This window comes from Cnephaeus nilssonii (assembly GCF_951640355.1).
Source record: "Cnephaeus nilssonii genome assembly, chromosome: 13".
In the NCBI taxonomy this organism is placed as follows: Eukaryota; Metazoa; Chordata; class Mammalia; order Chiroptera; family Vespertilionidae; genus Cnephaeus; species Cnephaeus nilssonii.
In genome coordinates, this window is record NC_137084.1 from 17,067,246 (window position 1) to 17,088,316 (window position 21,071).

General features: G+C 36.9%; 1 protein-coding gene across 1 annotated transcript in view; it reads right to left on the reverse strand.

The window, feature by feature from the left end:
* The window catches only part of CKAP5 (cytoskeleton associated protein 5), an 87,030-nt gene that overhangs the window by 33,597 nt on the left and 32,362 nt on the right, over positions 1 to 21,071 (reverse strand). Inside the window, exons 8-20 of the mRNA XM_079787830.1 lie at positions 20,578 to 20,691; positions 17,290 to 17,394; positions 15,712 to 15,801; positions 15,434 to 15,598; positions 14,762 to 14,890; positions 13,811 to 13,993; positions 9,605 to 9,718; positions 9,221 to 9,331; positions 8,178 to 8,270; positions 4,606 to 4,791; positions 4,074 to 4,168; positions 820 to 877; positions 606 to 731 (exon numbers count right to left, since the gene is read on the reverse strand). Coding sequence (XP_079643956.1) covers positions 606 to 731; positions 820 to 877; positions 4,074 to 4,168; positions 4,606 to 4,791; positions 8,178 to 8,270; positions 9,221 to 9,331; positions 9,605 to 9,718; positions 13,811 to 13,993; positions 14,762 to 14,890; positions 15,434 to 15,598; positions 15,712 to 15,801; positions 17,290 to 17,394; positions 20,578 to 20,691 — 1,569 coding nt within the window. The remainder of the gene's footprint in view (positions 1 to 605; positions 732 to 819; positions 878 to 4,073; positions 4,169 to 4,605; positions 4,792 to 8,177; positions 8,271 to 9,220; positions 9,332 to 9,604; positions 9,719 to 13,810; positions 13,994 to 14,761; positions 14,891 to 15,433; positions 15,599 to 15,711; positions 15,802 to 17,289; positions 17,395 to 20,577; positions 20,692 to 21,071) is intronic.

Sequence of the window (21,071 nt, forward strand, 5' to 3'; positions counted from 1 at the left end):
GCCAAAACTTAGCAATTTCCATTACAAAGTTTATTCAAGGAGGGACAATATTTTTATTTAAAAGATGTTTTAATGTTATATTTAATGTACTTTTTCAATAGGTCATACATTTAAAATATTTGAAATTCCAAAGGCACAAAGGACATAAAGGGGAAAAACCTTCCATCCTATACCATAGTTACCCTGTTCTCTTCCTCATAGACAATCAAAGTTATTAATTTGTTAGGAACTCTTCCTAGGGATATGTTATGCATATAAAAGCAAACACAATCCTACTGTTTGTTCCAAAGGGTTAAAAGTTTAGACTTAACTAATATGAGCTTTCTGAAGTTCATCAATAGATTGTATAATTTGTGAAATCTTTTTTTTTTTTAAATATATTTTATTGATTTTTTACAGAGAGGAAGGGAGAGGGATAGAGAGCTAGAAACATCGATGAGAGAGAATCATCGACCAGCTGCCTCCTGCACACCCCCTACCAGGGATGTGCCCGCAGCCAATGTACATGCCCTTGGCCGGAATCGAACCTGGGACCTTTCAGTCCGCAGACCGACGCTCTATCCACTGAGCCAAACCGGTTTCGGCATAATTTGTGAAATCTTTACCTTCTCAAATTCTGCATCTATCTGGGATAGGAGAGCAGGCTTCTCATCTTCAAAGAACATTCGCAAAGAGGGACCAACATACAGGTACATTACACCAAGCAGGGTAATGGCAGAAGTCCTCACAGCCTGGGAGGCAGAACAAAAAGAATTTTCCAAATAACAGCAGAACTGCAAAGATGACTGTATGTTCTTATATATGCTGGTATATACTCACTGGGTTTGTTGCAGCAAGTGCTGTCTTCACATTGCTAATGAAAGCTTTCACATTCAATCTAGAAGAAATAACAATTAGAATTAAAACCAAACAAAACACTTAATAGTTTTATAAAACCAGATTCTAGAAGTGGCTTCCTTTGGATATGTCCTGGAATCTCACCTATTTGCTTTCTACACTCATTCAAAATTACATACTATCTATATGCTAATCACTCCTAAATCCAGTGTTGATTTCTCTCCTGAACTTGATCCAGATATCCAACTGCCTTTGTGACATTTCCACTTATATGTCTAGATGTTGCCCTACAACTGTCAAAACCAAACTCCAGATTGTAAAACCCTCAACCTAAAACCTGTTCTTCGAACAGTCTTTCCTACTATAGTAAAGAGCCACATCATGCTTCCAGTTGCTCAGGTCATTCTTGACTCCAGAGTCATCCTGACTCTTGTCTCTTATGCCCACTCTCTGATCAGGTCTACTTTCAAAATATATTCTGAATCATAACACTTCCTCCTCTACAAACTATGTCCAAGCCACTGAAATTTCCTGACAGCATTATTCCAATAGCTTACTAAGTCTCCCGGCTTCTGCCCTTGATCTTCACTATCTGTTCCGACTATAGTCAGAATGATCCTGTTAACCTTCTGTTCGAAATCTTCTAAGGACTTCTAACTTCAAACTTTGAATCTCCAATATCAGTTTCTATTCCTTCCCTCTACCCCCACTTTCAAAAGAGGCCAACATTCCTAGTGCCCTTATCATATGCTAGGTCCAGTTTTCAGCATTTTACGTATTTTTCACAACAACCCATGAGGTACCATTTTGGCATTTTATAGAAAGGTAAATTAGGTCAAAAGAGGAGCAGTACCTTGCCCAAGGCTACAAAGCTGGAAAAGTAGCAGATTAGGGATATGATCCAATGGGATCTAGTTTCATATCCCATCTTCTGAATTACTAATCTCTTATCTGAAATTTTAGTTCATAGCTCTTCTGCAACCTCTTGCCTTGTAAGAGAGAAACATCAGTGTTTAGAGTGAAAACAGAGGCATTCAACCAGATTTCTGCTGCATTAAAAAGAAAACAAATTTTGAAGCCCTATATGACTTGGCTTCCCCTTCTTTCTCTAATGTTATCTCCTACCACTCTCCATGCCCTCACTTATTCCACTTTAGCTACATTCTAAAGAACAATCATTCCTTCCTATTTTTAAATATATCATATATGCTCCTTACCCCAAGGCTTTTGCATTTGCTGTCCCTTGGTCTAAAATGTTCTCCCAGATTGTCTCAGCTAACTCATGTCCTAAAGGTCCTGCTCAAACATTATTGTTTCAGGATGGACTCTTGTTCGATCTAATAGTAAAGAACACCTTCCCAACTACAGTCAGGTGATTCCACTTAACCCTTTACCCTGCCTTTTTTTTTTATTCTGTTGTTCCTATACCTCCTAATATATTTTTTATTGTCATCTTGTTCATGATGTATTCCTAGGGCTTGGAACAAAAGACTGGAATATCATAGATACTCATATGTAGTAGTTGAATAAATGAATAAATACAAGATCATGGATAAGTAGAATAAAAAAGAGGAAAATATTTACCTGGCTTTTATGTCATGCCAAGAAATTAGTTTTACACCAAAAACTATACAATTAAGAAGAAATTATAACAATACCCTCAACTATGGGAAGACACCACAGGTACTGACATAACAATTCTTTGCTTAATGACACTTGAATGATAACTTGTGGAGTAAATAGTATTTCTTCACTTGATAGAACTCAGAACACTGTTTTGCAAGATATTAAGAGGCACACTGTAACAAGCAATATGGCACAGAGAAAGGCAACATGGTATAGCAGTATAATATTCGTTCTTGGAATCAGAATGCCTGTGTTAAAATCTTGGCTTTGCCATAACTTAGCTGTGACTTACCAGTAAGCAGAATATTTAATCTTTCTATGCCTTAGTCTTCTTATTCATAAAACAGAGAAAACAATCCTCACATGGTTTTTATGATTTAATCAAATAAATTATTTAGAAAATGCCTAGCATAAAATAAGCTCTATAAAATTTTCTTAATGAAATAAATGTGTTCAATAAGCAAGTAAGTTTGGAAAAACAGCAAGTTAAACTACTTTATTGCATGACTTCTGAGAGCCTTTAATTCACCAATGTGCACTATAGGTTTCTAAACAAATGTGATTATATGCAGTAATTTACAAATGTATTTGACTAGCAATCCTTGGAACTGGCTTTTATGTGGGACAGTTATAACACTCGAGGAAAAATTACGTAGAGAACTCTAGTATTAGTGGATATTAAAATGCAGGTGCACAAGCCAATACAGATGGTTCCTGACTGAAGGATTTAAAAAAAAAAAAATCCTCACCCAAGGAAATGTTTATTAATTTTAGAGAAAGAGGAGGGAGGGAGAGGGAGAAATTGATGTAAGAGAGAAGCATCAATTAGTTGCCTCCCATATGTGCCCTGACATGGGATTGAACCTGAAACCTAGGTAAGGTATGTGCCCTGATCAGGAATAGAACCCACAACCCTTTGGTGCATGGGACAATGTTCCAACCAACCGAGCCACCTAGCCAGGGCTGACTTAAGATTTTTTGACTTTACAAATGGTACGAGGAGATATGCATACTATATTACATGAGATATTCAACACTTTATTAAAAAATAGGCTTTGTGTTAAGACGATTTTGCTCTAATATAGGCTAATGTAAGTGTTCTGAGCATGTGAAAGGTCTAAGCTAAGCTACGATGTTCAGTAGGTTAGGCATATTTTTGACATGATATTTTCAACGTATAAAGGGTTTACTGGATGTAACCACATCATAGGTCAAAGAGTACCTGTATAGATTTTTGAGGAATAAATGTAGTTTTGTGGAATTTTAAAAAATATATATTTTTACCGATTTCAGAGAGAGGAAGGGAAAAGGAGAAGAGAGATAGAAACATCAATGATGAGAGAAAATCATTGATCAGCTGCCTCCTGCACGATTCCAACAGAGTCTACAACCTGGGCATGTGCCCTGACCGGGAATTGAAGCATGACCTCCTGGTTCATAGGTTCAACGCTCAACCACTGAGCCACACCGGCTGGGTTGTTTTATATAAATTAGATAACCCAGCTCTGGTGTTTCAGAAATAAGCAGAGATAGCTACAACAAATATAATCACCAGTCAGAGATTGGCAAAAACACTTAATTATTTTGCATTAAATTTTTTTCTGACTTACCCAGAAAAACCAAATTCTTTTATTGCATTTGATAGCCAATTCAAAGTTTCTGACTGATTCTTGGGATTCTTCTGAGAGAACGCCATTGACATAACCTGGAGTGGGAGAAAAACAAACAAACAGATCTGTGTTTTCTCTGATATTTCTCAGAGAAATATAGCATGACATTAAGGCAGAAGAGGATGAAGCATGGTTTTGTGATGCTAAAACAACTGCAATAATGACTTTAGGAATGAAATACTTAACCTACACAAGAAAAAAAGTTAAATGACAGTAGAATACTGTTTACAACTTTTCTTTCATTAATGATCACTCTGAATTATGTTTTAAGAGAAAATTACTCTCATCTCTAAACAGACTATGCTTGACTAAGATAAAATTTATTATGCAACAGTGTATTATTAAAGGTAAAAAACACAGCATCTAAAACAGCTTTACTTGAGAAGACAAGACTAAGCTGAATTAAGTAACTTTAAATTAAAATTTGAGACAAAATTGGGAAAAGTGGGGGTAAGAGAGCTATGTGACTAACCTGTTCAGCTGTCCAGGGCAACATGCAAGCTTCGGCTATTGCTGTCATAGCTTCTTTTGCATTGTTCCCACATTTCACATCTCCAATCTTATCTACAAGGCCATCTAAGACAATCTGAGCTGATGTTTTGGAAAAATTTCCCTTCTGGGCAATTAAAGCAACTATGTGAAGCTTCATCTGCATCACCTAAATAAGAATAAAGTTATCATAAAGTTATGAGTAAGCCAAAGACATTTATTTATGTACTTATTTCTATAGTAACAAAATTAAGACCAGCTGAGAACATGACCAAACTAAAATCAGACTTTTAAACAAAGAAAGCAAAATAATTTTTATCCTTTGTTAGCAATTAAAAGTAACTAAGTGACAGCTAAGAGAAAAAAAAATCAAACCACTCAATGCTTTAAAATATTAACAACTAGAGGCCCAGTGCACGACTTTTGTGTACTGGGGGGGGGGAAGTACTTCGCGGGGATGTCCAACAGGGGATGTCCAACTGACGCCCGTGGGGAGCGGGCCTAAGCCGTTAGTTGGACATCCTTAGTGCTGCCACGGAGGCGGGAGAGGCTCGTGCCACTGCCATTGTGCTTGCCAGCCATTAGCCCGAATTCTGGTTGAGCGGCGCTCCCCCTGTGGGAGTGCACTGACCACTAGGGGGCAACTCCTGAGCGACTGCCCCCTGGTAGTCAGTACACGTCATAGAGACTGGTTGTTCCATCATTAGGTCTATTTGCATATTACTCTTTTATTATATAGTACTAAGGCCCGATGCACGAAAATTTGTGCAAGAGTAGGCCTTCCTTCCCCCGGCTGCCGGCACCGGCTTCCCTCTGGCACTCAGGACCAGCCTGGCTTCCCTCGGGCCGCCTGCAGGCACCCAGGACCCGGGCTGGCTTTCCTCTGGCTACCTGCAGGCACCTGGGACCCGGCTGGCTTCCCTCTGGCCCTGGCTTCATCAGGAAGGACATCCGGAATGACGTGTCTGGTCTAATTAGCATATTACCCTTTTATTATTATAGATGTTACCACAGGGAAATTTAATAAATTGAAAATTTTCATTTCTATAGTCTCCTCATATGATTATTTCTATATTAGAGGCCCGGTGCACAAAATTTGTGCACGGGTAAGGTCCTTTGGCCTGGCTGGCAATCAGGGCTGGTCTGTGGCACAAACAGCCGGGTGATCAGGGACGCCCCACTCGCACCCACCTTGGCCGGTCTGGTGCTGCCCACTTGCCAGCCACCCCCTGCCGCCACCAGTCGTCTCCCTCTGCAAGGCGACTGCGGGGGCCCCTGCTTGCACCTGCCTTGGCTGGCCTGGGGCCTGCGCGCTGGGGGAAGCTCCTCCATTGAGCATCTGCCCCCTGGTGGTCAGTGTGCATCATAGTGACCAGTCATTCTGCCGTTTGGTCGATTTGCATATTAGACTTTTATTATATAGGATAGTACGGAATACACATCTTCCAATACATAATAAATGAACAAACTAACTACATAATTCAGAGTTCCTAATAGAGTGGCTCACAAAAACTAAAACTATAACCCTCATGCACACACACACACAAGAGAACTTGAGAGACTTAAAGAACTTAAAATAGACTTTTAGGTGGAAGAAAGAAAGAAGCTTGGAAAACAATTTAAAGAGGTTAATGTAATGATGGCAGATGTATGGGACTTGAGACCCGTTTGCCCATAAATATTTCCCTTTGTCTTGTTTGAATATTTAAATAATAAATATTGGCATGGATGTAGAGAAATTAGAATACTCTTGCACTGCTGATGTGAACATAAAATGGTGCAAAAACTTTGGAAAATAGTTTGGCAGTTCCTCAAAAAAGTTAAACACAGAGTTACCATATGATCCAACAATTCAACTTCTAGGTATATACTCAAGAGAATTAAAAATGTGTTCACACAAAGACTTGTACATAAATGTTCACTGCAGCATTATTCATGATAGCCAAAAAATGGAAACAATGAAAATGCTCATCAACTAATGAATAGGTAAGTAAAATGTTGTATATCCATACAATTGAATATTATTTAGCAATAAAAAGAATGTAGAATTGATAAATGCTCTAATAGGGATGAATAGTAAAAACATTATACAAAATAAAAGCTAGACACAACAAATGACTACAATATTGTATCATTCCATTTATATGAAACTAGAGGCCCGGTGCATGAAATTCGTGCATGGGTAGGGCCCCTAGGCCTGGCTGACGATCAGGGCCAATCTGGGCCTTCTGGCTGCCAGCCAGGGCCTTCCTTCTGGCTGCTGACCGGGATTTCCCTTCCCCGGCTGCTGGCCAGGGCCTTCCTTTGTCCATGCTGCCCCCTGGTGGTCAGCGCATGTCATAGCAAGTGATCAAACTCCCGAGGGGACACTTTGCATATTAGCCTTTTATATATATAGATGTCTAGAAGTAATCCATAGAATAAGTAGATGCCAGGGACTGGGTGTGAGAATTTGGGAAGGAATAAAGAGTGATTGCTGATGGGTATGGGGTTTCTTTTTGGGGTAATGAAAATATTCTTAAATTATACAGTGGTAGGAGTTGCAGAACTATGTGAATATACTAAAAACCACTGCATTGTATACTTTAAAACTGTTAGTTTTATACACTCAATAAAGTTGTTATAAAGGAAAAAAATATACAATTATTCTTTGTTATGGATCTAACACACTGGAGGGTATTAGCTGAAATCAGGCGAGTTTCTTTCATCTATCTGTGCAGCTGCATAAAGAGGAGTTTTAAAAGTGGTATGAGAAGAGGGCAGTTCGAAAACCCTTTGGCATAGAAAACTTTTGTGGAGCTGGACAGTATGGAAGAGGTGCTATAACACAGTGCTAAGGGAACACAGTGTGAGGGAGCTAAGGATCCCACAGAAAGAACAAGAGGTGGCAGAAGATTAGGCAAAAAGAGACTAACAGGATGTCAAAAATAGACCTGATAACTTAAAAAAAATTATTTTTTTTGCATGAGGTCTATGTATATCTAGAAGAAGAGAAGGAAACTCTTTTCCCGTTTTCCTTCCTGCATAATTTCCCTATACTTTCCTTACATCCAACTCTTTAGACTAAATAACAGTATTGTTAAATTTCATCTCTACAATCAAGTTAGTTAAATAGACTGTGTGGTAATTTTTCATTGGCTATGTAAATACTGCATTTATTTTTATTTTTTAAATGTATTTGTATTGATTTCAGAGAGGAAGGGAGAGGGAGAGAAAGATGGAAACATCAATGATGAGAGAGAATCATTGATCAGCTGCCTCCTGCACGCCCCCTACTGGGGATCGAGCCTGCAACCCTGGCATGTGCCCTTGGCCAGAATCGAACCTGGGACCCTTCAGTCTACAGGCTGACGCTCTATCTACTGAGCAAAACCAGCTAGGGCTGCATTTATTTTTTATCCAAACAAATAAGAAAGCTATCTCACTGTTTATCCCTCCTTTGAATATGTAAAGATTAGAGGACTTTGAAGCCTAAATAATGAGAAGAAAATGCATATATATACACATTTCACAAACAATACAATAAAAGACATTAAGTCTCTAGTGAAAAAATACCTGAAAATTAGTTTCTTTCCATCCAGGTTTCTTGGCCAGCATCCTCACTAATGCCTGGCATGGCATTTCAGTTCTGTCCATTAGTTCAACAGCCTTGAAGTAAAATCAGAGAATAAGAGTTAAGAGGTAATGAGTAGTTCCAAGGGAACAGTATATAACAAATGGAAATGGGAATGAAGAGGTTTATAAGGGAGCATATATAATTTCTCTTATAAATGCTTTGTTTCTTAAGTTATACTAGTATGTTTGGTATATGGCTGTTATAGTAATACCATTGAAACATTTCCCCCCAACAGACACTTTAGGAATTCACAAACAATTTGCTTCAAGGAAAGTAATGCTAAAACAGTTTTCATTTGCCTAATGTGTGGCAGAAACTGCTTAATATTTTGACTTATTTGATTTTCCTAAAAACAGAAAAGTAGGGTAGGTTAGAAGTAGTTAAGTATTAAATTTCAAAGATGCACAAATTCAGGTCTAAACGCAATACGCAGCAGATGCTGGACTTGAAGGCAAGTTTCCTGCCTCAAGTTTCAGTGCTTCCAGTTTCTCCACACCCGTCCTCATTGGAATCACAGAGTATATGCCAAAATGGACTACCATGCTCCTTTCTAACACAGATTTTTGAGAGGAGCTTCTCACATCAAGTGATAATGTCTGTTCCTCCAAGAATCATGACCACAAAGAGGGAAACAGAAATGGATCAGGGATGGTTTCAGTGGAGAGATCTGTTTTCCTACTGATATTAAAAAACAAATACCATAATATTAAAATTCATCTAAGCCTTATAATTCAGAATAAACCCAATTTTTTTGGTAAGTACTAAGTTATGAGTTATAGAAAGCATAGGAAGCAGATGTTGAAAGATAAACACTACAAAGCTAAAAAACAAATACCCCCACCCCTGCCTCATCTTTAGGTAAAACCCTGAAACATATTCACTGGTTATAAAACACAGCAATAGGACAAGTCTTTCATTTTCAATTTCATCAGTTCTGTATAATATAGTTGTTTTCACACTCAACTCATCCCTATGCACCTACCTTTTGGAACTCTTCCATACAGGCCAGCCTTTCCTTCCAGTTACTGCTGTCTAGAAGTTGTATACAGGTAGCGGGAAGGACAGCTGAAGCTTTTTCTTCACACACTTCAATCTGTAAGATACAAACACATTAAAGTTAAAAATTGCTTAAGGAAACAAATGGCAAGAATGTAAAAACACAAGAACATTCCTATATGTATGCTATAGTATCTGAGGCTTCTATTTTAGTATCATAAAGGGAAAGTTTGTCTAAGGCAATTTCAAGAATCTAAAAAGTAACAAATAACTATATGTTGTATAATTCAGCAAGAAAGATCTCAAATTTTCTCAAAGATATTGACTTTCCATGGTTTTATGAGTCTGAGACATATTGTATAATACTGACCGAGAGCTCAGGCTCCACTATTTCTTTGGTCTCCAATCCCTTTTTGTTCTTGTTTCCAGCACTTCCTGCACCTCCTGGTGCACTTGGTTTCCCCTTCTTAGGTGGTCCACCAGCCTAGACACAATTAAAAAACATTTTTTTTAAAACCACTTAAGGATTTAGAATAGTGATTCTTAAACTCTTGTGGGTCAGAGACTTCTTGAAAATTTGACTGAAATGAGGGATCACTGTAATTATGTATGGTGACTTATTATGGTGATCATTTCACAATATATAAAATATCAAATCATTATGTTGTACACATAAAACTAATATGTTGTATGTGAATAATACCTCAATAAATTTTTATTTTTAAAAATGAGGGATAACTCAACCAACAACAAAAAACCATATATTTGGTGCCCACAAAATTTAGCAGTTTCAAAGGCAAACAGATCTTTTGAAGACCATTCATGGGGGAAACTGTAGGCCCCATTTTAAGAACCTCTAACTCAGAATGAGCTAATGAAATAAAAATGATGGACTGGAATTATATACATTTTCAGATTAACTTGAGAATAAACATTTGGTGCCTCTAAATCTTTCCTAAAGGACAATTTCTAACATACCATTCACTCAATACTTAATCACAAGGTAACCCAGTTACAGCAGAATGAGTGTTCTAGTTATGTTGAAGATGGCCATCTCACCAAATCTTTTTGTCTTAGTAGTTTTTCAGTTGACTTACTTGGTTTTCCAAGTATATGATCACATAACTAAAAAAATGTGATCCTCATATTAACACCTCTCCTTTATTCTTTTGTCTAATTATAGAGCATTATTTAACAATAATGGTACAAGCAGGGATTTATTGTTTTACTTCCCATTTTAATAAGAATACTTCTAGTATTCATCATTAAGCATAATACTGACTTTTGTTTCTTTTTTTATTTCTGTCATTGATATTTTGTTATTGTTTTGCTTTGTTTTATACAGTTTATTTTATTTATTTACTTATTTATAATCCTCACTCGATATTTTTCCATTGACCTTTAGGGAGAGGGAAAGACAGAGAGAAATTTCAATATGAGAGAGATACATTGATTGGTTGCTTCCAGGATAAGCCCGGGCCGAGGAGGACCCTGTAACCGAGGTATGTGCCCTTGACCAGAATCGAACCTGGTTCACAGGCCAACGCTCTATCCACTGAGCCAAACTGGCCAGGGCAATACTGACTTTTGGTTTGCTATGTCTACTGCTGAGTGTGTATGCATGTGTGTGTGTGTTTGTGGTGTCTCCCCAAAATGTATACACACACATTGAATAATTATAAAGGCAGTGTTTAATTAAAATATATTTCATTTTCAAAACTGAGCTATCAGCTGTTTAAGTGTGTATACAATTTTTGGGAGATACCCTGTATGTATGTATGTGTGTGTGTGATATATATATAAAATTATGTCAAAGTATTCATCCATTTCTATGTGGTTAAGAATTTTTATCAAAAAGCTATGTTAAAATTTACTATATACTTTTTAAGTATCTAAAATTAGCTTTCTTTTTTCTAAAATATATTTCTTGATTTTAGAGAGAGAGAGAAACATCGATTTGTTATTCCGCTTACTTATGCATTCCTTTGATGACTCTTGTATGTGCCCTGACCAAGGATAAAACCTGCAACTTTGGTGTATTGGGACGATGCTCTAACCAACTGAGCTACCCAGCCAGGGCTGAAATTAGATTTCTTGTCATCTATAAATTTAGTAAATTTTCTAAAATTAATATTGAACCATTCTTGAAATCTGGAATAAACTTTAATCGATTATACTTTGTACTCTACCCACTGAAAGAATTCTGTAAATATTCTATTTAAATATCTTTTTTTTTATTGTTTCCATAACTGAATTGTTTTTTTTCTTTATTGATTAAGGTATTACATATGTGTCCTTATCCCCTCATTGCCCCCCACCCCCCCACTCATGCCCTCACCCCCCTGGTGTCTGTGTCTATTGGTTAGGCTTATATGCATGCATACAAGTCCTTTGGTTGATCTCTCCCCCTTACCCCCACCCCCAAATATCTTGATTTAAACTTATTTCACCTATTTTGAAAGATCACAAGAAAATAGCAGTTTATCACAAGGTACAAAGCCAATTATCACAAGGCAGTAACATTAATAGGGCAACACACATTACTGTTCACATCATTCCTTCCACTTATTTTGGGTATTTGTTAAGCATGCAAAAAGGAAAAGATAAAAATGACAGATGATCAAATTAGTCTTCAACATCACTCTAGCTGGTTTGGCTCAGTGGATAGAACGTCAGCCTGTGGACAGAAGAGTCCTGGGTTTGATTCCAATCAAGGTCACAAGCCCAGGATGTAGGCTCAATCCCCAGTAGGGGAGTGCAGGAGGCAGCCAATCAATGATTCTCGCTCATTATTGATGTTTCTATCTCTCTTCCTCTCCCTTCCTCTCTAAAATCAATAAAAATATATTTTAAAAAATTAGTCTTCAGCATCAATCCCTGTTCTGAAATGAATGTTATCTTGAATATAGTATAAGCTTTTAAGGTATAATTAGCAAAACTAAGATGCTGGTTTTTAATTAAATGGAAACCTCTAATACTTGCTGATTTATTAATAGCAGTATGGTTTTATTGGTTTATAATAACAACCCATAAAGAGAGATTTGTTTTCTAACTCTAAAAATAGAAAATTCTATACTCTTTGATTAATTAGAGTATGTCTTTTGGATCCTTTCCTGTAATTGCACTCTCTCTATCAAGAGGTACCTCAATTAATAAATCTACTTCTTTTCTTTTTTTAAAGAGATATATGTTTATGGCTTAGTAGACTTACTGGATGATACTGTCCTAGTTGTTTTTTTCAACAGAGGAATTGAAGCAGGTTGCTACCCCTCCCACTTTTTTTTTAAAGAATTCCTCATAAAAGAAAGCCAGCTAGCATGGAAGGGTTCAGCAAGATTAAGAAAAGGACTCAGGTGCCCAGGTCATTGTTGAGTGGCAGGAGATGGTGAGAAAGGAGAAAATAGCTGCTAATACCCTGAACTAGAATGCTGAAGAGACAGCATAATATGAAAGCTAGAGATACCTGGTTCAAGTCTCAGTTCTCTAACTCTGGTCATTCAACAAATACATTTGAGTTCCTGTTATGGGTAAGAGAATCAAGCAGTGACAAGCTGTCTATCCTATAAAGTTTACAATATGGTGTGGGGAGACATAATAAACAAACAAGTAAACAATAAAAATATCAGAATGAGCCCTAGCTGGTGTGGCTCAGTGGATAGAGCATCGGCCCATGGACTGAAAGGTTCGGGGATCGATTTCGGTCAAGGGCATGTATCTGGTTTGCAGGCTCAATACCTGGCCCTGGTCAGGGTGTGTGTGGGAGGCAACCAATCGATGTTTCTCTCTCTTTCTCTCCTCCTTCCTTCTTCTCTCTCAAAAAAATAAAAAATAAAAATCAATGGAAAAATATTCTCAGGTAAGGATTAACAACAACAAAAAATCAGAACAAATTGTAAGAGTCAGTGCAGTACACTTAACCTTGCTGAACCTGTTTCCTTTTCTGGAAAACCAGGGGTCATAAAACATTTATTTCAAGGGTTGTTATGATGATTAACTGAGATTATGTAGGTAAAATGCTTCACAAAGTGATGCTCACTAAGTCAGTTTTCTTCCCCTAACTCCATGCTGGGGTTCAGAGTGGGGAAAGATAATCAAACTTTTTGCATCTGCAGTAGATAACTTCATGCTTTAGAGTCCACAGGACAAGTGTTCGCTAAAGGAAAGCCACTTATGCACTTTCCCCTCTTCCACACTGTACAAAGGTAACAAGACCTGGACTGGTATGAGATTCAGTGATGCAATTCAGCAGCGTTTTTAGCAAAATGACAAAGGTGATGTTATTAATGTTAAGTGCCTTGCCACATTTTATTTCATTATTTAATAATACTTTCTGATCCCTTAAAATGCACTCCTGTACTTCCATTACCATTTTTATCTCTATTAAAATTTCAAATAACCAAATGTATTGTTGGAACACACTGTCTTCATAACAGATGTTCTGCTGTATTTTGAATGCGGTAATGAGTTCATTTCTCAAATGAAATCATATTGCAAGGACCACTATTAATGTGAGATTCAGACCCTATCTTATATAAATTTTAATTTTTAAACTATATTTTCCAAGTCATCTATTAACCTTAGTAGCAGGTGCCTTTTTTAAGGGTCCGGGTTTGGGTACTGAAAGGTCCTTTGTGTCCTTATCTCCTGCGGCTCCTGAAGAAGCAGTCCTTCCAGGAACAGGCTTGAATTCCTTCTTTTCAGCTGCCGATCCAGCTTTCTTACCATGCACTAGCTCTACTTTTTCTGAACATTCTTTGATCTGGAGAGTGAAATTGAGATGAACATCATTAAGCCCAACTTTGAAACACAATCACTATTTTATTACTTAATAGATCATTTAAACTAGCGTTTGCCAACTTTTCGAACCTCATGAACCATCAGTGGTCCATGGACCACCGGTTGGCGACCGCTGCTCCAAAGGTTTCCTTAAGCCAGCAGTCGCCAATCTTTCGGACCTCATGGACCACCAGAGGTCTGTGGACCACCGGTTGGCGACCACTGCTCCAAAGGTTTCCTTAAGCCAGCAGTTGCTAACCTTTCGGACCTCACAGACCACCAGTGGTCTACAGACCACCGGTTGGCGATTGTTGACTTAAACAATAACTATATGAGAATTTAGAGAGAAAAGTTTCTTTTTCAACAAAGATAAATTATCCAGACTTTCTTACATTTTGTTTCTATACAAATTAGAATTACAATAACCACATTTTAAATAGAAGACATTCGTATTTAGAAAGGTAATTTTCCAGATATTAGAATAAATTTATTTTAAAACAGTGTTTTCACCTTTATAGATTATGGTTACTCAGCTTTATTTCTGTTATAATTTGAAAGATGTTTCTACTAATATGATCACTGCAGCTTGAGATAAAATTTAAATCTCCAAAAGCTATACCTTCAAACTCTAGGTGTGAACCACCAGTGATGATGAAATAAATTTCATGAGTTGATATCAGTTTTGTTTTAATAAAACAGAACAGACAAATGTACTATTGTCCAATTTCATTATAATCTATTAATATCTTACCCTGTCAAGTTTAAGTTTGTCCACATCAACTAAGAATGGGTTTACTGCTTTCTCACCAACCACCTTCAGAGCGGTACCCAATGCTTCAAATGCAGCATCTCTGACTTCAGGAGCAGAATCATTGATGTGCTATAGTCCGGAAGTAAACAAAATTATCTCAATACAAGGTAATTTAGGTATTACTGATTTTAAGTCAGACTAATAGTTGTTTGAAAAAGAATTTACCTTTTACAATTCACTAAAGCTAAGTATTGTTTTCCTTTTGCCAATTAACAGTTCCTCTTTCACAAATTCTTTTTTGCTTAAGGAAACCTCTGATAATCCATTCAGCATGTAAGTGCTTCCTTTTCCTCCTACCCTCTATCTAAAGTGCCTCACATTCAAATGATCTTCAAATAATCTAAGTTGTATGACTGTGCTTGGCCAGATCCAGCTGAATGCCAGTAAACGGGCCAAATAAGAGACAAAATGTTTAGCAATTAGTAGAACTATAAAGCTAACTTGTATTTAAAGAATAGTAACATAACAATACAAAAATTTAGATTCAGTTTCCAAAGCTTCTCAGAAGACTATAGTCAACAGTCTGAAAGTCAGTCACTGTACATGATTAGTAGGCGAAAAAAATCTTTCCTAGATATAAAATATTCCCCCAATTTCAAAGAGAGTCTATACCTTAAGTAGACCAGCACAAAAGGGCTTCAGCAAGCTCTTAGGCAGGGTAGAAGCAGTGCAGTGGCGGAAGCTTCTTGCAATAAAAAGTGATGTCTGTTGCTTGATGGTTGGATTTTTATTATCCATTACTGCTAAAACATCCTCACTGATGTTCTGTAGTGTGGTCTTTAGAAATAAAATGTGGTCAATGAGCTTTTCTCAACTGCAAAGAACAATCAAAATATCACATTAACAAAATTTACTTTAGACAAAAGCGCAAACTCATGTTGTTAGCTTACAGTAAGGAAGATTGCGTCAATTGCCTCCTGCAGGGCTTGTACTACTTGAGGCTTCTTCTCTTTGAATTTCTCCAAAATGGTTGGCACAACCTATAAAAATGAACAGCTAGAATATTATCTGACAACAAAAAAGAATGATGTGTTGATATATACTATAACATGGAAGAGCCTTGAAAACATTATGCTAAATCAAAAAAGCCAGTCACAAAGGATCACATATGTATGATTCCATTTATATGAAATGCCAATTCCATAGAGATAGAAAGTGGATTAGGGTCTAGGAGTAGGGAAGAATGGGAAGTGACAGATAATGGGCATAGGGTTTCTTTTTGGGGTCATAAAAATGTTGTGATATATGACCTGACCAGAAATTGAACCATGACCTCCTGGTTATAGGTCGACGCTCAACTGATGAGCCACACCGGCCAAGCCCAACTATAATTTAGTAAATTGAAATGTATTTAAAAAATTGTTTTCTAGCTTGAATACTTATCCCTAATAAAAAAGTATAAAATATTCTAATAAGTAACATAAAAATGACAAAAAACTCATTAATACAGTGATAGCATATTCACATAGATATTATATAATATGCATGGGTTGCTATAAAAATATTAATTATAATTTTAATTCAATATATGATTTATGTGACTAAGGCTTTTTTAGACCCTTATTTTTATTTTCCTGGTAACAAGCTAGTCATGATTTATTTTTATTTGGTACTATCTTTTTTCACAGTTAAGTTCTCTGAAATTATTTTTAATTCTATGAGTAAGTGAGCTCCAAATACCATAACTAAAAGAGGTTAGATATTAGCTTTACAATATAAAACTGACACATGGTTATGGACTATTAGGAAACTCTTAAATTCATCTAGGGAATCAAATGATAAGTGGCTATCAAGTAAAACCCTAAGTTCAGCACAGTCAATTTTCAGATGCTGGAGCATTCTAAGTAATTCAGACCAGATTTAGAGACCAACTGACAGATGTCACAGTTAAACATTTCAATTTACTAAAGTTGTTACCAAATTTATACAAAGAAAATAGTGTATTCAACAAATGTCTTCAGTCAAATTTCTTAGAATAAAGTAAACTGATATATCACCAACAGTATAACCTATGTAAAATGTCTCAGGTGTATGAGTAAATTATTTTTTAAATAGGAAAACACTATAAAATATATTTTATATACTAATTTCACTTCTAGTTTTATATGGCCTTTCCTACTCTCATTTTTGCTCTGTCCTGGTTATTCTAAGTTTTACTTCATCCTGTTATACTATATATATATAAAATGTTGTAATGTATTAATAAATAATAAGCAAATCAACTCAACTAAGTACTTTAGGCCAAGTGCCTGATTTTCTACATAAAACTAATGAATTTAGCTATAACTGACATCTTCATTGAAATGTTATGAGGAGTTATGCTCAATATTAATAAAACTTAGTGAGAAATTTATATTACCCAATATATAAAGATCTATGCTGAAGAGCTGTTTTAAAGCACAGAGCAAACTAGCCTGACATTCTTGATAATATTGTTGATTTGTACTTAAAAATAAATTGTTACTTACGTGTCCTGCATATTGTCCAAATTTCTTCCTTAGTCCAACAGCCAGGCCAGTAAGACATTTTGCTGCCAAAGCCACCAACATGACATTGGTGTCCTTTCCAACTACCTACAAAAAGGGGGAAAAAGAAAAAAAACAACCACCAGTCACAACCCTGTAGAACTGAAAACTTTCTCTTAAAAGAACTCTAAAAGCTACTATATTAATAGCCAATTAAGTTTCCTACAAAAGAGAAGATTCTTCTTTAACAATATCAAATTTGGGAGCTTCCCTTCAGTATATTTAGACTCCATCTTGAAGTTTTATCAATAAAATACATATATAAAACCTCAACTTCCAATCACTAACTCTCCATTAGTGGTAGTCTGGGCTGTCAGAGTTGCACACTGTAGAGAAGGAGACTCTGATAATGGGAGAGAAGCTGGAAGCCACTGACTTTGCTTTGGGGCAGGGAAAGCTAAGACAATGTTTTTCTGGAAGACTCCACAGAGCAGCAGCTTTTAACATTTATACCCCAGGAGCACAGGTAGAAACTGCTGTATGTACCACCAAGAAGTCCATGCAGACTCTAAATTACAAACACCATTGCAACCATTCCTCTGAGGGAGCTTCTGGCTTCGCAGTTACCAGTTTAGTTACCTAATGATATCAAGTTTGTATTTAGAGCCTCTTAGCAGAGTTTCCTCCAGCACTCTTTATACTACCACGCTCCTATATTACAACCCACAGAGCCTAGCACTTATCAAAACTCACAGGTAGTTGCTGTGTCTGTCACTTTAGCAAGACAGTGACTATGCCTGGGTTCCTTCCTTCTAAAATTTTACTGTTGGTATACTGCCCAAGTCAGCTGGCATTAAAAAGCTGCTTTTACTTTTAAGTGCCCCAAACCCTTGTGTGTTTTTTTGTTTTCTCAAGTAGAAGTAATGCTTCCATTTCACTATGGATTCATGCACTGGTGGGGTCCCTCAGCCTGGCCTGCACCCTCTCGCAACCCGGGACCCCTCAGGGGATGTCAGACTGCTGGTTTTGGCCCGATCCCAGAAACAGGCAGTCCCGACATCCTCCGAGGGATGTAGTAGTGCGAAGTGGCAGGTGGCCGAGGAGGAGCCTGAGCTGGGCACAGCACCGTTCCCGCTCATCCTGGTCCTGCTGCACCTGCCACTGTCGCCGCTCGCTAGTGCTGCCATGGAGGCGGAAGAGGCTCGCGATGCCACAGCTATGCTTGCCAGCCCTGAGCCCGGCCTCTGGTGCCTGTTGGTCAGCTGAATGGCGTTCCCACTGTGGGAGTGCACTTACCACCAGGGGGCAGCTCCTGCATTGAGCATCTGCCCCCTGGTGGTCAGTACACATCATAGCAACTGGTCATTTGGTCGCTTAGGCTTTTATATATATAGATATGTTTTATTGATTTTAGAGAGAAAGGAAGGGAAAGGGACAGAGAGATAGAAACATCAATGAGAGAGAAACATTGATCAGCTGCCTCTTGTATGCCCCACACTGGGGATCAAGCCTGCAATCTGGGCATGTGCTCTGACTGGGAATCACACCAGTGACCTCTTGGTTAATGGGTAGGTGTTCAACTACTGAGCCACACTGGCTGGGCTACACTGGATTTCATAATCCCTGAGATTTGGTATTCTGTAAGCAGAATGCTTCATTCCAAATTCCCCAAATTAATCAATCAGTAATGCATAACATGCAAAGAAGTTCTAATTGGCACCTACATGTAATCCCTAAGTGACGAAGAGTAAGGATCATAAAGAGACTAACATTTATTAAGAATGAATTAGATGACAATTTTATAGGTGCTATAACCCTATTTCATTTAATACTCATCCCAACTCTATAAAGCTGCTACTATTATCATCTCAATTTTGTAGATTTCAAAGATTAAGTAGACATTAACTTGCTCAAGCTCATAGAGCTAGCAAATGGTTCAAACCTAGGTCTGTTTTGATGCCAGAGCTCTTGCTTTCTTATACTCAGCACTTTCCTGGTCATTCACAGACAAGCACAGAGCTACAAAAAATCTGAGTTGCCTGATGTACACATTCTTAGCTGAGACTGAACAAAGCAAAACTATTTTCTTCTTTCATACAATAAACAAGTATCTTTTTTGTGATCTATTTAGTGTCACGTTTTGGGGGTTTTTGTGTGTGCATTTTGGTGCTTTTTAAAAATGTGCTTTTACTATTTACTAGTAAAATGACCCTCAAGTGTAGTGCTGAAGTTCTGTTCAGCATTCCTAAGCACAAAAAGGCTGTGATTTACCTTACACAAAAATTTTGTGCGTTAGATAAGCTTTGTTCAGGCATGAGTTATAGGGCTGTTGGCTGTGAGTTCAATGTTAATGAATCAATAATACATATTAAATAAGATGTCTTCGAAAAGAATAAAACACGGTTATGTACTGTTTTGTGTGTCAGTTGATGAAAATGTTATGATCAAAGGGTTGCAGGATCCTAACCCTATATTTCCCCGAGAAATAATGGTTCAGTATTTGCTAATTCAGCGTTTGTGGTAATTTTATAGAACATAACTACTGGAATAATGAGAATTATTGTACTTAATATAATTAAAAATTAACCTCCCCCCCTCCCCCACACCAGTTTAATTCTCTGTAATTTCAGGCTGAGGAAAACAAGCAAAGTTTTCAATCTTGCTGTATTCAAGATGAAGTCTTCAGTTTGTTCTTACATTCTATAACCATACCCACGGTGTTTGATCTGTACTTTTAGATTTTATGAAAAGCCAGGATACAAAAATATCCACCAAGCAGCAATCAACTTGGTTAGACCTAAGCAATATCAAAGGAATTTTTAAAAAAAAATAGTTTTCTTATTTAGTACTTGCCTGCTTTATAATTGACCATTATCCTTTGCTTTACATGCTGATATAATATAGCGTGTCATCATTTACTATCTAACAAAAAAATTCTTCATATGTAATATCTGTCCCATTAAATGGAGCAAAATAAATAGTTCATCCCACAGAATTATAAAACTGGAATACTTGGGTCTAGATCAGCAAGACCCTCTTTTTCTTGAGGTGTACATGTTATTAAATAACATACTTAAAGTGATAAACAAAGATTGAAAAACCAATCCCTCCAAACTAACCTAGAACAATAATTTTAATCAATCTTTAAAAAAATGAATACTTAGAATTTAAAAACCATCAATAATGCTCCTTAAATAGCAATGTTTTGTGATAAAAAGGATGACAGATAAAGAAAAATACAATGGCCTGGACTGTTGTTGGGACACCGATGTTGAAACGCCTCACATTTACCTTCTTCAAAGCTTTTACTAAATCTGCATAATCGCCTGCTTCCAATTTGGGGTTTTTCACTAGTACTTCTACAGCCTCCAGGGCTTCTTTTCTCTCTTGCCATTTTTTTGCCTCCTGCAAGACACAATATGAGTCATTTGTAGAATAGAAAATATGAGAGCAAAATCAAAGTCTATTTCTTTCATGCTACTATTTCAAAGATAAATATTTTTTGTTTTCAGAAACTTTTCTAAAGCTGGTTAAAAAACAAAATGGCAAACCGGTGCAGCTAATTAGAATGTTTTGTTCATATATATAAAATTGTGTTCATATATAAAAAGTATTTTCATATTTCATATTCCTAAATTCTAAAGTAAGTAAACAGAGTAAGATGCCATAGGCTTTTCCTTCTCGTTTTCTACGTAAATGTTAGTGAGTAGGTATTAAACAGAAAACATTAATAGAAAGCATTTCTAAAGTTTCCGACAGTGGCACAACTACAGGAGAAAGGACTT